At 49.6% G+C, this 13,819-nt stretch overlaps 1 protein-coding gene and 1 long non-coding RNA gene across 2 annotated transcripts; one reads left to right on the forward strand and one right to left on the reverse strand.

Moving 5' to 3' along the window:
- Positions 1-3,739: 3,739 nt before the first annotated feature.
- On the reverse strand, positions 3,740-9,606 carry LOC143793079 (uncharacterized). Its single transcript, XM_077279705.1, has 2 exons — positions 8,497-9,606; positions 3,740-5,991 (listed from the first exon to the last, which is right to left on the reverse strand). The coding sequence occupies exons 1-2, from the start codon at positions 9,488-9,490 to the stop codon at positions 4,985-4,987; spliced, it is 2,001 nt and encodes a 666-aa protein (XP_077135820.1). The 5' UTR covers positions 9,491-9,606; the 3' UTR covers positions 3,740-4,984.
- A 1,358-nt stretch (positions 9,607-10,964) lies between these two features.
- LOC143784971 (uncharacterized) lies at positions 10,965-11,498 on the forward strand. Its single transcript, XR_013217939.1, has 3 exons — positions 10,965-11,229; positions 11,320-11,389; positions 11,470-11,498. It is a non-coding gene; the product is annotated as an uncharacterized LOC143784971 (long non-coding RNA).
- The last annotated feature ends 2,321 nt before the right edge of the window (positions 11,499-13,819 follow it).

A 13,819-nucleotide genomic window follows, 5' to 3' on the forward strand; every position in this document is an offset into this window, starting at 1 on the left:
CTTTATTAAAATTGCCACTAAAAAAAGGGACAGATTGCAAGAGCAATCTACTCGAGAAAATGAGCTTTATAAACTAGAACTAGCAAATCAATCTGGTCCCTCCATGTACCTAACTAAACGGATTTATGATTTAAAATTATGTTTAAATACCCTATTGACCACCCGTACTGAGCGGGCAATTAGATGGACCCAAGCAACATTTTACCAGTTTTCCAATAAAATGGATAGAATGCTAGCTCGTAAATTGAAACACAAACAGCAATTGAATACCATTTTCTCTATAAAAAATGAACAATCTCAGATTACCTTCAACCCATACAAAATTTACGAAACTTTCCAAAAATATTATCAAAAATTATATACGGATAGAACAGACTTTACTCCATCTAAACTAGATGACTTCTTAAATAATATGCCATTACCCACATTGTACCCGAACTTTGCAGCAACACTACACTCTCCTATTTCTGATGAAGAAATTACCTCTACTATCAAACATCTAAAAATTGGGAAAGCACCAGGCCCAGACGGGCTAACTGCTTTATACTATAAAAAGTTTTCAAAAATTCTATCCAAACACATTCACACTTACTGTAATGACATGTTGAAAGGTCAGACAATGCCCCCAGAATTTTACACAGCTCATATATCAGTTATCCCGAAACCAAAAAAAGACCCGTTACTCACGAAAAATTATAGGCCCAGATCTTTATTAAATCTAGACCTTAAAATCTTTTCAGCTATTATAGCAGACAGAATTAATAAATGCCTCCCCAGCCTTAATCATAAGGATCAAGTAGGATTTTAACCCAACAAGACAAGCCCTGGATAACATTCGTAAGAATCTTAACATAATCCATACTGCTAATAAACGTAAAACCCCTTTAATTTTACTAGCCTTGGATATAGAAAAAGCGTTCGACTCTGTAGGATGGCCATATATGTTTAATATACTACATATAATGGGAATATTACAACAATTAGTGAACTTTCTCAAACTTCTTTACAATAACCTGGTAGCTTATTTAAAACTACCCTCAACCTCTCAGAGCCGATAACCATTAACAGAGGAACGAGATAAGGATGCCCACTGTCTCCTGCCCTATTTGCTATGGTTATGGAACCATTAGCTCAAAAAATATGTTTGCATCCAGACATTAGAGCCCAGACGATCGGTAAACATGAATACAAGATCAGCTTGTTTGCTGATGACCTCTTACTAACATTGACAAACCCTAATGTATCCCTACCAAACCTATTAAATACCCTTAAATATTTTGAGGAGATATCGGGTTTAAAGGTTAATGTTGACAAATCAGAGATCATGTTTCTGAATACCCCCCCCCCCACAGTTCTAAACATAATCCAAAATAATTTCCAATTTCAACATTCAAAACATTACATCACCTATCTAGGAATCAACCTTACTCCCACCAAAAATACTTTATTTAAATACAATTACACCATTCTATTACAAAAGTTCACACAAGCTTTATCACATTGGTCCACCCCGTCGCTCTCCTTTTTAGGCAGAATTCATTCAAAAATGGTAACATTATCCCAATTTTTATATATATTTAGCTCCTACCAATTCCATTACTTTACTGACTCTCAAAACAATAAATTCACAAATATTACGTTTCATTTAGAACAATAAAAAATCATGCATTTCCCAACAAATTCTATTTAGACACAAACGACAAGGAGGAGTCTCCCTAGCAAATTTTTACCTATACTGCAAAGCAGCTCAAATAGCACAACTGGCAGCAGTGACTGCTGAGCAACATGCACCCATCTGGTCTCAGATAGAAAGCTCCCATATAGTGCCCTACCTCTTATCTGGGCCACCGGACCACTGCCAAAAGATTTACATTTACATTCACCTTATACGTCCCATTCATTACGTATCTGGAGAGCTAATAGATTCCAATTTTCATTCCAATCCCAACGCTCACCACTTTTAGAATTATTTGACAATCCCATGTTTCCTCCTTGTGTGGCTTCTAAAAATCATACTTGGAAACAAAACAAATTAACTAGGTTACAACGTTTAACATCACATTTTCAACTAATGTTGAAACAAGACTTGATCACAAAATATCACATACCAACCTCGGAAAACTTCAGACTTGAACAAATCTTTCATTTCCTGCATACCATGTTCACTAACGCACCAAACCCAAAACCTACAAGCTTCAAATTAAAATGTTTTTATGAGCCATTGGGAAATGGCCTTATCTCATATCTATATTCTACATTCAATCAACCCAGAAATGACTCAAAACTTAAGGTTATGGAACAATGGGAGAATGACTTACGAGCTACTCTGACACCTCAAAGATGTCCCTTCCTTGCCATTTAACATATAACAGTGCCCTAACATTTGGATTTCTGCAGTTTATTGGTATATCTGACCTAAGTACTCATGATAGCCTATCTCTTGTCACTAAGGGTACCGTCTCACAGTGGCACTTTGGTCACTACGACGGCACGATCCGTGACGTTCCAGCGATATACTTACAATCTCGCTGTGTCTGACACGCTACTGCGATCAGGGACCCCGCTGAGAATCGTACGTCGTAGCAGATCGTTTGAAACTTTCTTTCGTCGCTGGATCACCCGCTGTCATCGCTGGATTGGCGTGTGTGATGCCGATCCAGCGATGTGTTCCCTTGTAACCAGGGTAAACATCGGGTTACTAAGCGCAGGGCCGCACTTAGTAACCCGATGTTTACCCTGCTTACCATTGTAAATGTAAAAAAAAAAACATGACCTTGGCAAGGTTGACTACCCGTGACTTCCCCCACCTTCTTGAATAACCACACCACATCAGTAATTTGGATAATAACGGCCACAGCAGCCAATTTATTATTGATATTAATAAAAACGGACCCTTGGTGCGGCCCTCGAAGCTAACCCGCTCCTGGTCTGGCGATTATTCCGTCGGCACTGCCTCTTCCCTCTCAGCCTTACTTCCAGCTGCGTTTTTACCCAAGCTCAGAAGCATCCTGAGTTGAGGGAAGAGGTTGCCTCCATCCGTTAACCTGTACCCGACTTCCCTCGTCGGGTACCCACCCATCGGTACCGCGCACCCGACCTCCAACATCAGGGTGGCCCTCCGGGTCCCCCGATAGCGTGACCCCGACCTACCTCGTCGGGTATCACGCAAGTATCACCAGACCACGAACTAAGTAACTATCCATGGCAGTGGGTGGGGGGTCCCGCAGTGCAAGAATCCCCCCTCTACCGTACTTTTTTGCCAGCTTCGAGGACCCACCAACGCTCAAATCATCATCCGATGATGTAACAGAACCTCGCGCTCACAAAGAGCTATCCGCCACCAGTCAGGAGAGGAAAAACCCCCTGTGGGGGAAACCTCCAGGGAACCATGGTGATGGACTGCCCTTCCCCTGGGCTTAAAGGTAACTGCCAAATAAGTAATTCTTGTATCAGTCTCGCTCTTGTCCGCGTCCGAATGGTTCATCTGGCTACTGCGACCCGGTCTTCCTTCTTTTCGTCAGGGATGGGTGGGTGGGGCTTGATGTCCGGCCGTCCAGAGAGGGAAAGAGGGCTACGGCTCCTCCCTGCATCCTTTTTATCCCCCCGTGTCCCCCCCCCCTCTCCCTCTGTCCTAGGTCACTTCCCCTATGTCACTTCAACTATGTCACTTCCCCTTTAATTAGTCCCCTAATACTTCCTCCCCCCCCCCGGCTTACCCCCTTGCCGTCCCCTTGCCTTCTCCCAATCCCCCATTCATACGTCACTTGCAACCTGCCCGGTCATGGCCCCCTCCTTACGGACCCTCCGTGCCTTATCCGGGGGTTACTTGACCTTGGCAAGGTTGACTACCCGTGACTTCCCCCACCTTCTTGAATAACCACACCACATCAGTAATTTGGATAATAACGGCCACAGCAGCCAATTTATTATTGATATTAATAAAAACGGACCCTTGGTGCGGCCCTCGAAGCTAACCCGCTCCTGGTCTGGCGATTATTCCGTCGGCACTGCCTCTTCCCTCTCAGCCTTACTTCCAGCTGCGTTTTTACCCAAGCTCAGAAGCATCCTGAGTTGAGGGAAGAGGTTGCCTCCATCCGTTAACCTGTACCCGACTTCCCTCGTCGGGTACCCACCCATCGGTACCGCGCACCCGACCTCCAACATCAGGGTGGCCCTCCGGGTCCCCCGATAGCGTGACCCCGACCTACCTCGTCGGGTATCACGCAAGTATCACCAGACCACGAACTAAGTAACTATCCATGGCAGTGGGTGGGGGGTCCCGCAGTGCAAGAATCCCCCCTCTACCGTACTTTTTTGCCAGCTTCGAGGACCCACCAACGCCACACCGAGAGCCCTTGACCTTCAAGTGCTCGAGACCCCACCAACCAACCCTGCTGCGGCCTTCCGCATCCCCCCAAGCAAGCCTTCAATCCACAAGTCAGTTCCCGCGGTGTTCAAATGTACCCCGTCCCCTAGCCAGTAATCTCCCTCTGTAGAGTCCAAGCCTGCATGACGTATCGTCACCCCTCCGTTCCGTGACACGAACTTAGATACCTCCTTGTTCACTGTTATCCGGGCTTTGTTAATTTTTTTCACTGACCGTGCCCCTCGCCAGTTTTTTCTAGGTACCATGTCTGACCACACCAGCCTCAAGTTTGGAAATGCTAATCCCAGCTGTCTTATATCCGTTCTAATTTTTGCACTCAGCCCTTTTCCCGAGATAGCCCCCAAGTCGTTCCCCCCTGCGTGTAAAACTAATATATCTGGGACCCCATAGAGGTTTACCGCCCTGAAAAACTCGTGCAGTACCCGGCCCCATGTTAAACCCCGGTATCCCAACCACCTAATCACCGCCCCATTCCTTGCCATACCTAACTGTCTCCCGCCCGTCCGTCTGTCAGCCCGCTGTGCTCCCCAGTAAACGTATGAATGTCCTAGAATCCAAATCACGATCGGGACTTGTCCTGTAACAAACAGAAAGAAATCAGTGTGATGCGTTAATTCCGGGGGGGATCGCTGCCTCATATCCTTGAGGTCGTACGTAAGACCTGTACCGCCGCGACTCCCACCGGCCAATTCGCTTTACTGTTTCCGGGCTCAGCCCCCCCACCGCGGCCTCCGTTGCCGCCCCGATCCGGAAGGAATGGCCTGTGTATCTCCCAGGGTTCCCACCTGCCCTTACCATACATGTCCGGAATACTTTAATGAATTGATACCTGGACAAATATGACCCATCCTCGTGACATAGCAGCGGTCCGTCCTGCTTAGGCCTGGCTGCCGAGAATATCCCGAAACACTTACATGGACACATCATAGAACCGCTTACTCTTCCCAATAACACCCTTTTTCCTTTTCCCCTTTGGTCAGTCTTTGACCTCCTAATCCAAAATTCCAATCCCCTTTTTGTCTTTATCACGTCTTCGGCTAGAATGCCTCCTGCTATGGCCTTGCCTGGCGCTACCAGCTCCCCTATCCTCATTGCTCCAAAGAATGCGAGTGAAAAGGCCAACCTAAACAAGCCAACCTCAAATTGTGTCCTGCACACCCCTTCCAACTGCTCTCCTAATACTTCTAACATGCCGAAAGACACGGGCCGCCTGTTGTCTTTGTTAACCTTTCCCTTCCGGTAACCTTTTAAGGCCTGTCTGACTAAGAAACTCTTTGTCAAATCGGTTCTGTTTCTAAGTTTAAACCCAAATGCTAATCCTGCAATTAGTTGACTCATTTTTGCCGCCGACCAACTATCGTCTGCGGCCTGCCTAATTCCCATCAATAACACCCCAATCTGCTCCTCTTCCGACATGTCCTCGTCCCCCCGGCCTAGCCATTGTTCCCACTGGCCCCACGACCGTCCGTACGCCGCCCACGTTCTACTTGTTACGGATGCCTTGATCAGCGGTTCAGCCGCCCGGATGCCACGTTCCATAATCCGGGAGGGCAGGGTAGGCCCTCTTCTTCCGCCTCGGGGGCCAACGCCCGAAACCGCTGCCACTGAAAACGAGAAAGCGCATCAGCGACAGAGTTAAATTCTCCCGGGACATGAGATGCTGTCACATGAGCATTGATAACTAAGCATTCCAACACCAGCTGCCTCAACACTCTAATAACTGGCGGCGAAGACGCGGTGATGTTATTTATGGCCATGACCACTCCCATGTTATCGCACTTAAACCGAACTTTCCGGTTCCTCAGCCGATGCCCCCATAGTGTTACCGCCACCAGGATTGGGAAAATTTCCAGTAGTGCAATGTTTTTTATCAGCCCTGAACGCACCCACTCCTCTGGCCATGCTGCCGCGCACCACTGCCCCTGACAGTAAGCTCCAAAACCATGACTGCCCGCTGCGTCCGTGTACAATTCAATATCCGAATTATAACATCCCCCATCCATAACCAGGGACAGCCCGTTGTACTTTTCTAAGAATGTTTCCCAAACCGCCAGATCTGCTTTGTTATCTGCTGTCAATCGCACATAATGCTGCGGTGATTTTACTCCGGCCGTTGTCGCCGCCAATCTCCTCGTGAATATCCTGCCCATCGGCATGACTCGACATGCAAAATTCAAACTCCCCAGCAAGGACTGTACCTCCCGCAGCTTCAGCTTTTTAGCTCTCCTAGCCCTGCCTATTTCCAATTTCAGGGCTGCCACCTTCTCTCCCGGGAGACGACACTCCCACTTTACTGTGTCGATCATGATCCCCAGAAAGGAGATACATGACGTCGGGCCGACAGTTTTTTCAGGAGCCAATGGTATCCCGAACTCTTTAGCCACCCCTTGCAGATTTTTTAACATAGTATCGCACACCCCTGATTGTGCAGGACCTACGCACCAAAAATCATCAAGGTAGTGGATCAATGATCCCAATCCCGTGATATCCTTCACTACCCATTCCAGGAATGTGCTAAAGGCTTCGAACAACGAACATGACAACGAGCATCCCATAGGTAAACACCTGTCTATGAAATACTCTCCCTCCCAATAGCACCCGAGCAACCGCTGACTGTCCGGGTGAACCGGCAATAACCGAAAGGCGGACTCCACATCCGTTTTCGCCATCAGCGCCCCCTTTCCGCATTTTCTTACCCATTCTAATGCCAGGTCAAATGATGCGTATAGCACCGCACACAAATCCGGATCGATGCCGTCATTGACGGACTTACCACGGGGATATGACAGGTGATGTATCATTCGGAACTTGTTCGGCTCCTTCTTTGGTACAATGCCCAATGGAGAAACCACCAAGCCCGATATGGGTGGGAAACTAAACGGACCCGCCATTCGGCCCATCAGCACCTCTTTCTCAAGTTTCTGTTTGACAACAGTGGGGTGCTGATAGGCCGAACTGAGATTCTTCAGCTTCCCGGGCATTTGGCACGCCGGGGAAGGGATAGAAAATCCCTCCTTGAAGCCTTTGATCAACAAATCCGCTTTTTTCCTGTCCGGGTACCTACTTAGATAAGGGAGCATCGCGTGCAGCTTGACTGGTGTTTGCCCCTTGACCATTACCGGCTCCTCCCACCTTCCCACTGTACTTCCTCTGACACCTATTGACCCCGTGTGCCGATCCGCCACAATAGGAACATATGTGCCTAAATTTACAGCCTGTTCCGAATTTGCACTGACCCTCATTGAATTGCCAACAAAGCCCCTGTTTCTGGTTCCCACCACGGCCTGGAAAACTCCCCCTTGCCGGGCTTCCTGCGCTATATCCTGCATGGCCGGCGCCATCGGCCCCTCCCTGAAAGGGCATCCAATGTCTTTGATTCTGCGACATAACGTCCAACCACAGGCCAATATCTTTTTGATCCCATCTCATCGATGGTCGCATCGCCTTGCGCTGACGAAATTGTTCGTCATACCGCAGCCAAGCTTGTCCCCCATATGACTTGTAAGCCTCGCCAATGGCGTTCATGTAGCAAAACAACTGCGAGCAATTTTCTGGCGCCTTTTCCCCAATGACGCTACCCAATATCGTAAAGGCATGCCACCAATTTGTGAACGTGTGTGCCACCGTAATTGTTCGCTCTTCTTCCTTCCTCCCTCCTTCCCTTCCTACCTTTGTGCTCCCCCTTTCTACCGGCAAAAGCGAGAAGATGTCCACATACTCGTCCCTCCATATTCTTTCCCTCATCTCTTTCTTAAGGTGGTTACCTAAGTTACCCGTAAAACAAAAATATATATCCCCCCGAGCTGTGTCATCCAGCTGCCCATTCTCCCCATCCCCCGGTCCAGCCGACTCATGGGCCCTGATCATGTCTCCCCCACCCCCAGCAAGCAAGTATGGGCTCGTCCAGGCTGATAGATGCCCCGGCCCGCGTCCCTCAAATCGATCCATCCTGTCTGCCAAGCTCGTTATCATTGCCCTCATTTCCCTAGCGGTGGCCTCCAAGGACCCTAAAATAGGAGCCACACTATTCCCTTGCGATCCCTGGCTCCCCCCGCCCGCTTGCAATGTGCCTGCATATGTATCTGTAGAAAGCATGTGTTCATAATTACCAGGCCGCGCGGGAGTCATCCTCCCCCCGGCCGCTGTGCTCCGGGAATCCTCCTCGCCGCCGCTGTCCGCATCCCGGAATGAGGGCCCTCTTGTTCCTTGCGACCATCGTCCGTCCTCAGCGTCCTCGTCTCCCGTCTCTTCTTGGCTCCCGTGGCTATGCTGTGAGATGGCCCTCCTATCCCTAGTTCTATTTGCCTGCCTGGCTCTGCCCTGGGTGTCTTGCTGGTGGCTCTGGCCCTGCAAACCGCTGCGAGTCCCTGGCTGTCTGGGGGTACTCACGGCCATGGGCCGTCGCCTTCTGCTACCGCCTGGCCCCTGCTCCCTCGAAGGGCTCCTTGCCCTGCGCTGTTGCCCTCTTACCGGCAACTCCATGGACAGCCTTTCGGGGGGTCTAGTCCTGCGTGTTGGCCTCCTCCCCCCTTCTTCCCCCACAGGCATCTGGCTGGACGACCCCGGTATCTGCGTTTTTTCCACAGGCGCCTCGCTGGGCATCCCGCTTCCCGGGGGCCTTTGAGAAGGACCCCGGAAACAAGATGGCGCCGCCCATGTGTTCTGGCTCTCTTGCATGGCCGCGGGGACAATGCTCACACACCCGGCCGCCTCGGCTGCTGGGGTTGCCCCCGGAACCCTCCCCGGTGATCCCAGCCCCTGTCCCTGCTGCTGGGCTGCCGTGGGTCCCGCGGTGTCCCTCCACCGCCCCCCCGTCTGCTCAGCTTCTCCTGTTCCTTGCCTTTCCTGATCAGCGGAGCGTGCAGCATCCGTCGCCCGGGGCCTGCTTCTCCTGCGGCTACTACTGGTGGAACCCCCTGCCCTCCTCCTGCGGGATCCTGAGCTGCCCTCACTCCTGCGCCCCGGACCTGCCCCCCCAGCCGGCACCGAGGATTCCCTGTTAATACCACCACCGCCCACCCCCAGGATACCTTCTGCAATGCTTTCTAACCATCCTGGGGGGTGAGCGCTGGCAGCCGCCTGGAGCCTGGAGACGACGTCCATGCCTGGTAAGGTGTGCTTGTGAAATGGGAGAGCCCGGTGCGGGGTGGGAGCTGCTTGATGTCCGGCCGTCCAGAGAGGGAAAGAGGGCTACGGCTCCTCCCTGCATCCTTTTTATCCCCCCGTGTCCCCCCCCCCTCTCCCTCTGTCCTAGGTCACTTCCCCTATGTCACTTCCCCTATGTCACTTCCCCTTTAATTAGTCCCCTAATACTTCCTCCCCCCCCCCCGGCTTACCCCCTTGCCGTCCCCTTGCCTTCTCCCAATCCCCCATTCATACGTCACTTGCAACCTGCCCGGTCATGGCCCCCTCCTTACGGACCCTCCGTGCCTTATCCCGGGGTTACTCTACATACTCACATTCCGGTGTCTGTCACGTCCCTCACCGTCAGCTTCCCGCACTGACTGTGAGCGCCGGCCGTAAAGTAAAAGCAGAGCACAGCTGTGACGTCACCGCTGTGCTGTGCTTTACGGCCGGCACTGACACAGTCAGTGCGGGAAGCTGACGGCAAGGGACGTGACAGACACCGGAATGTGAGTATGTAGTGTTTTTTTTTTTTACATTTACAATGGTAACCAGGGTAAACATCGGGTTACTAAGCGCGGCCCTGCGCTTAGTAACCCGATATTTACCCTGGTTACCCGGGGATTTCGGCATCGTTGGTCGCTGGAGAGCTGTCTGTGTGACAGCTCTCAAGCGACCACACAACGACTTACCAACGATCACGGCCAGGTCGTATCACTGGTCGTGATCGTTGGTAAATCGTTTAGTGTAACGGTACCCTAACACTCAAAACCTCTGATCCCCCCCTTTGTTTGTTTTTTTCTCTCTCCCCCACTAATCTGAATATGACTAAATTAAGACTGTTGTATATTAGATACTTGCAATTAAGTTTATACTATCAAGGATATTGTAATGTACTTCACTGCTTATGACCCTGTTATATATTTCCCCCTGCGAGGGGATTCTTGATTCTTACGATTTATGAGTCTCATGTTAAAAGATATTTTCTGAAATAAAAACCGTTGAAACTAAAAAATATTGTCTGTCTGTGATTTTTTGATAAGCTGTCCGGAAAAAATAAAAAAATAAGTTGGCCTCCCTGATTACATGGTACCCACTGGAATCACTTGAATAGGAGCTATACTGCCGTACCTGGGAATGGCCATTACAGTGTTTTTGGAGCTGCTCTGCTTTGTTTCTCTCCATATGTTGTCCATATCTGTACACATTTTATCTATAACTGTATATAATTGGATCGAAGGCTGGTTTCACATTTGCGGTTGTGTCCGCAGCATTTGTACCGCATATATCCGCATGCGTTTTGTATTCCTATATTTAACATTAGGGACGCATGCGTTTTTGATTTTTCGCGTTTTGCCGCGTTTGACAACGCATGCGTCGTTTCATCATTTGCGGCTTGGCACGGAAATGAAACATGTAGTAATTTTTAGAGGCGTCAATTTGCCGCCTGGAAACGCATGCGGTCGATTGCGCAAGGATTGCGACAAAAAACGCATTGCTGTCTATATGAACGCATGCGTTTACAAGCACATGCGTTTGGTTGCGTTCATGAACGCATGCGTTCCACAAGAGAAAAACATGTCTAGACACTGATAAGCCACCCCCCACATACAAGGTGATAAAGGGAGGGTGTGGACAGTTGCAGGTCACTTCTCAGCAGACAGCCAAGCAGAGCAGACAGACCACAGCACCTTGGAGAAAACAAGCCTCTGAACAATGTGAGTATATCCTAGCCAATGCCTTTATTTTCTATTTTCTTTCTCTACATGTCCTAATTTCTGCCATTTCTTTTTTTCTACATGCATCAGAATGTCTTCTTCAGATTCTTCCCATGAGGAGTTTCTTCCTGGGCCATCTGAAGTCGAGCATGTCAGTGAGGTGAGTACTTGCCACGTCAGATTGGTAAGTATTCACTGTCACATCTACACATGTGACAATTTGAATTTTTCTTTTTTTAGAGCTCTTCTTCTACTGCGGCAGAGACAGGGCAGGGGCAGAGGAGTCAAGGTCCGGTGGAAAGACGGCAGCGGGTACGTATACAAGGCTGACTGTTATCTTGAATCTTCCTTTCTTTCCATTTGTATTTCTTAACTTTTTTCTTCTGGAATCTTTTTGTATGTTGACTTTCCTATTCATGCCATTTCTCAGCATCTTTTTTTCTTTCTTTTCCTTATGTTAATTGAGCAAACTTTAATTACTTTATTTAATTTTTAGGTTTCACAACGGGAGGATGATCTTGTTGAGAATGACCTCCTCATGTCGCTGGTCCAGGAGCGAGTCCCGTTGTGGGACACCCGGGATCCACTGCACTCAACAACATCACGATCCGGCACTTATAGAATGAGGTGGCCAAAGAGATGTGGGATGGCTGGGACAATGCCCCGACATGGGTCTGAAATGCATTTGGTAAGTATTGCACTGCAGTGTGAAGCAGCAGAGACCTTGGCCGTGCTCACTCGACTGTGTGTGATGAAAGAAACTCTCAGGAGTTTCTGTCATCACACACAGTTGTGTGAGCACGGCCAAAAGTCCTTTTTCTGACCACAATTTTTTTTTAACAGTGGCCAAAGTCAAAACACGTTAGCGTTCGATGAAGGACCGCTTCAACAAGGACCTGCATCAAGAGAGCCGTGTTCCCAGTGGTTTAGGAGCAAGGATCAGAAGATACAAATACCATCGAGTTCTAGCATTTTTAAGACCGGTCCTTGACCAGAGAACGTAAGTATCATGTGCATTAGGTTGTATTGTATTGCCATAATCTGTATTTTTGTATTCCACAGGATTTTGTGTCTGGTTAATATTTGGTATTAATTTTCTTTTTCCTTTTTTCACAGCACATACAGCACTACTGTTGGCCCAGGTTCTGGAGCGGTCCTTCATCCGACAGCCATGGACCCGTCCCAGCCATTCAGCAGCGCAGCAGCAAGTGGACCTTCCACACTAACTGGAGACCAGGGAGCTGGTCCATCAGGTTTTCCCCTTTCGCAGTCCTCTTCCACTGCCCCTTTTATTTTGGGCTCCTCCCAGCAGTGGCAGAGGGCTTCGGACAGGTCACTCATGCCCGAGTTTTTGCACTTGAGCTCGGTTTTACACGAAGCAATCAAGGCTTTGGGTGATGGAATGGATGTTTCACATAGCCTCTTGAATGCACGTATCCAGGAGGTCAGCAAAAGTCTTGACCAAGTGAAAGCCGACCTCCAGAGGCCAGCACATCATTTTTTTAACCAAATTGAGCAGGGCATGTCGGAACACCTTACTCCTGATCTCCAGCTGAGTGTCATGCAGGCCTGCAATGCTGCTTACGTGCAGGCTATGCAGCAGAGTCGGTATTTCCAGCAGACAGTGTCGGCATATCTACCTGTGCCTTCACTGTCACGATTGACCTCAATGCCAACCTCTGCTGCATCCCACTGCACGGCCACCTCAATTCCTTCCACAGCCGGACACCACTACAGCACCACCACCATGCCAAGTGCGGTTGGACATCCCACCGCCACCACAATGACAACCACTGCTCCTGCTTGGACCTCCTCCACTGACACCATGAGGCAGCAGAACCCTGGCATGGCCTTCCGTACCGCCACCACCATGATACAGCAGGACCCTGGCATGGCCTTCCGTACCGCCACCACCACGATGCAGCAGGACCCTGGCATGGCCTTCCGTACTTCCACCACCACGATGCAGCAGGACCCTGGCATGGCCTTCCGTACCACCACCACCACCACAATGCAGCAGGACCCTGGCATGGCCTTCCGTACCGCCACAACCATGATGCAGCAGTACCCTGGCATAGCCTTCCACTCTACAAGCGCTATGGACTCTGGCATGGCCTTCCGCTCTACGAGCGCTATGGACTCTGGCATGGCTGCACACTCTATGAGCGCTATGGACTCTGGCATGGCTGCACGCTCTACGAGTGCTATGGACTCTGTTGTGACTGCACGCTCTTCAAGCACTATGGACTCTGGCATGGCTGCATGCTCTACGAGCACTATGGAGTCTGGCATGGCTGCACGATCTATGAGCACAATGGACTCTGACACAGTGCAGCCGGACCCTAAAAGGTCACCCACCACCACGCCACACCATATGAGCCCACCAAGACCTCCCACAACCATATAAACCAAAAAAAACCACAAAAAATAAAAAACAGAGGACTCTTAGCATTCTTCCCCCTTCACCTCCCAATGTGTCTGTAATGTTAGGTTTGTCTCACCCTTCCAGTGCGTCTCAAGCCTCTCATGTGTCAAGCCCCATCCCTGAACTACCAGACCCCAGTAGTTTCATTGCCCCTTCTCCTGCCAA

Source organism: Ranitomeya variabilis, chromosome 1, assembly GCF_051348905.1.
Source record: "Ranitomeya variabilis isolate aRanVar5 chromosome 1, aRanVar5.hap1, whole genome shotgun sequence".
Classification (NCBI taxonomy): Eukaryota; Metazoa; Chordata; class Amphibia; order Anura; family Dendrobatidae; genus Ranitomeya; species Ranitomeya variabilis.

Coding starts and splice junctions, on each gene's coding strand:
- LOC143793079 (XM_077279705.1), bottom strand. CDS start 9,490: ATGGACGTCGTCTCCAGGCTCCAGGCGGCTGCCAGCGCTCACCCCCCA. Junction 5,992..8,496: donor GATGACTCCCGCGCGGCCTG/GTAATTATGAAC, acceptor TCTCGTTTTCAG/TGGCAGCGGTTTCGGGCGTT.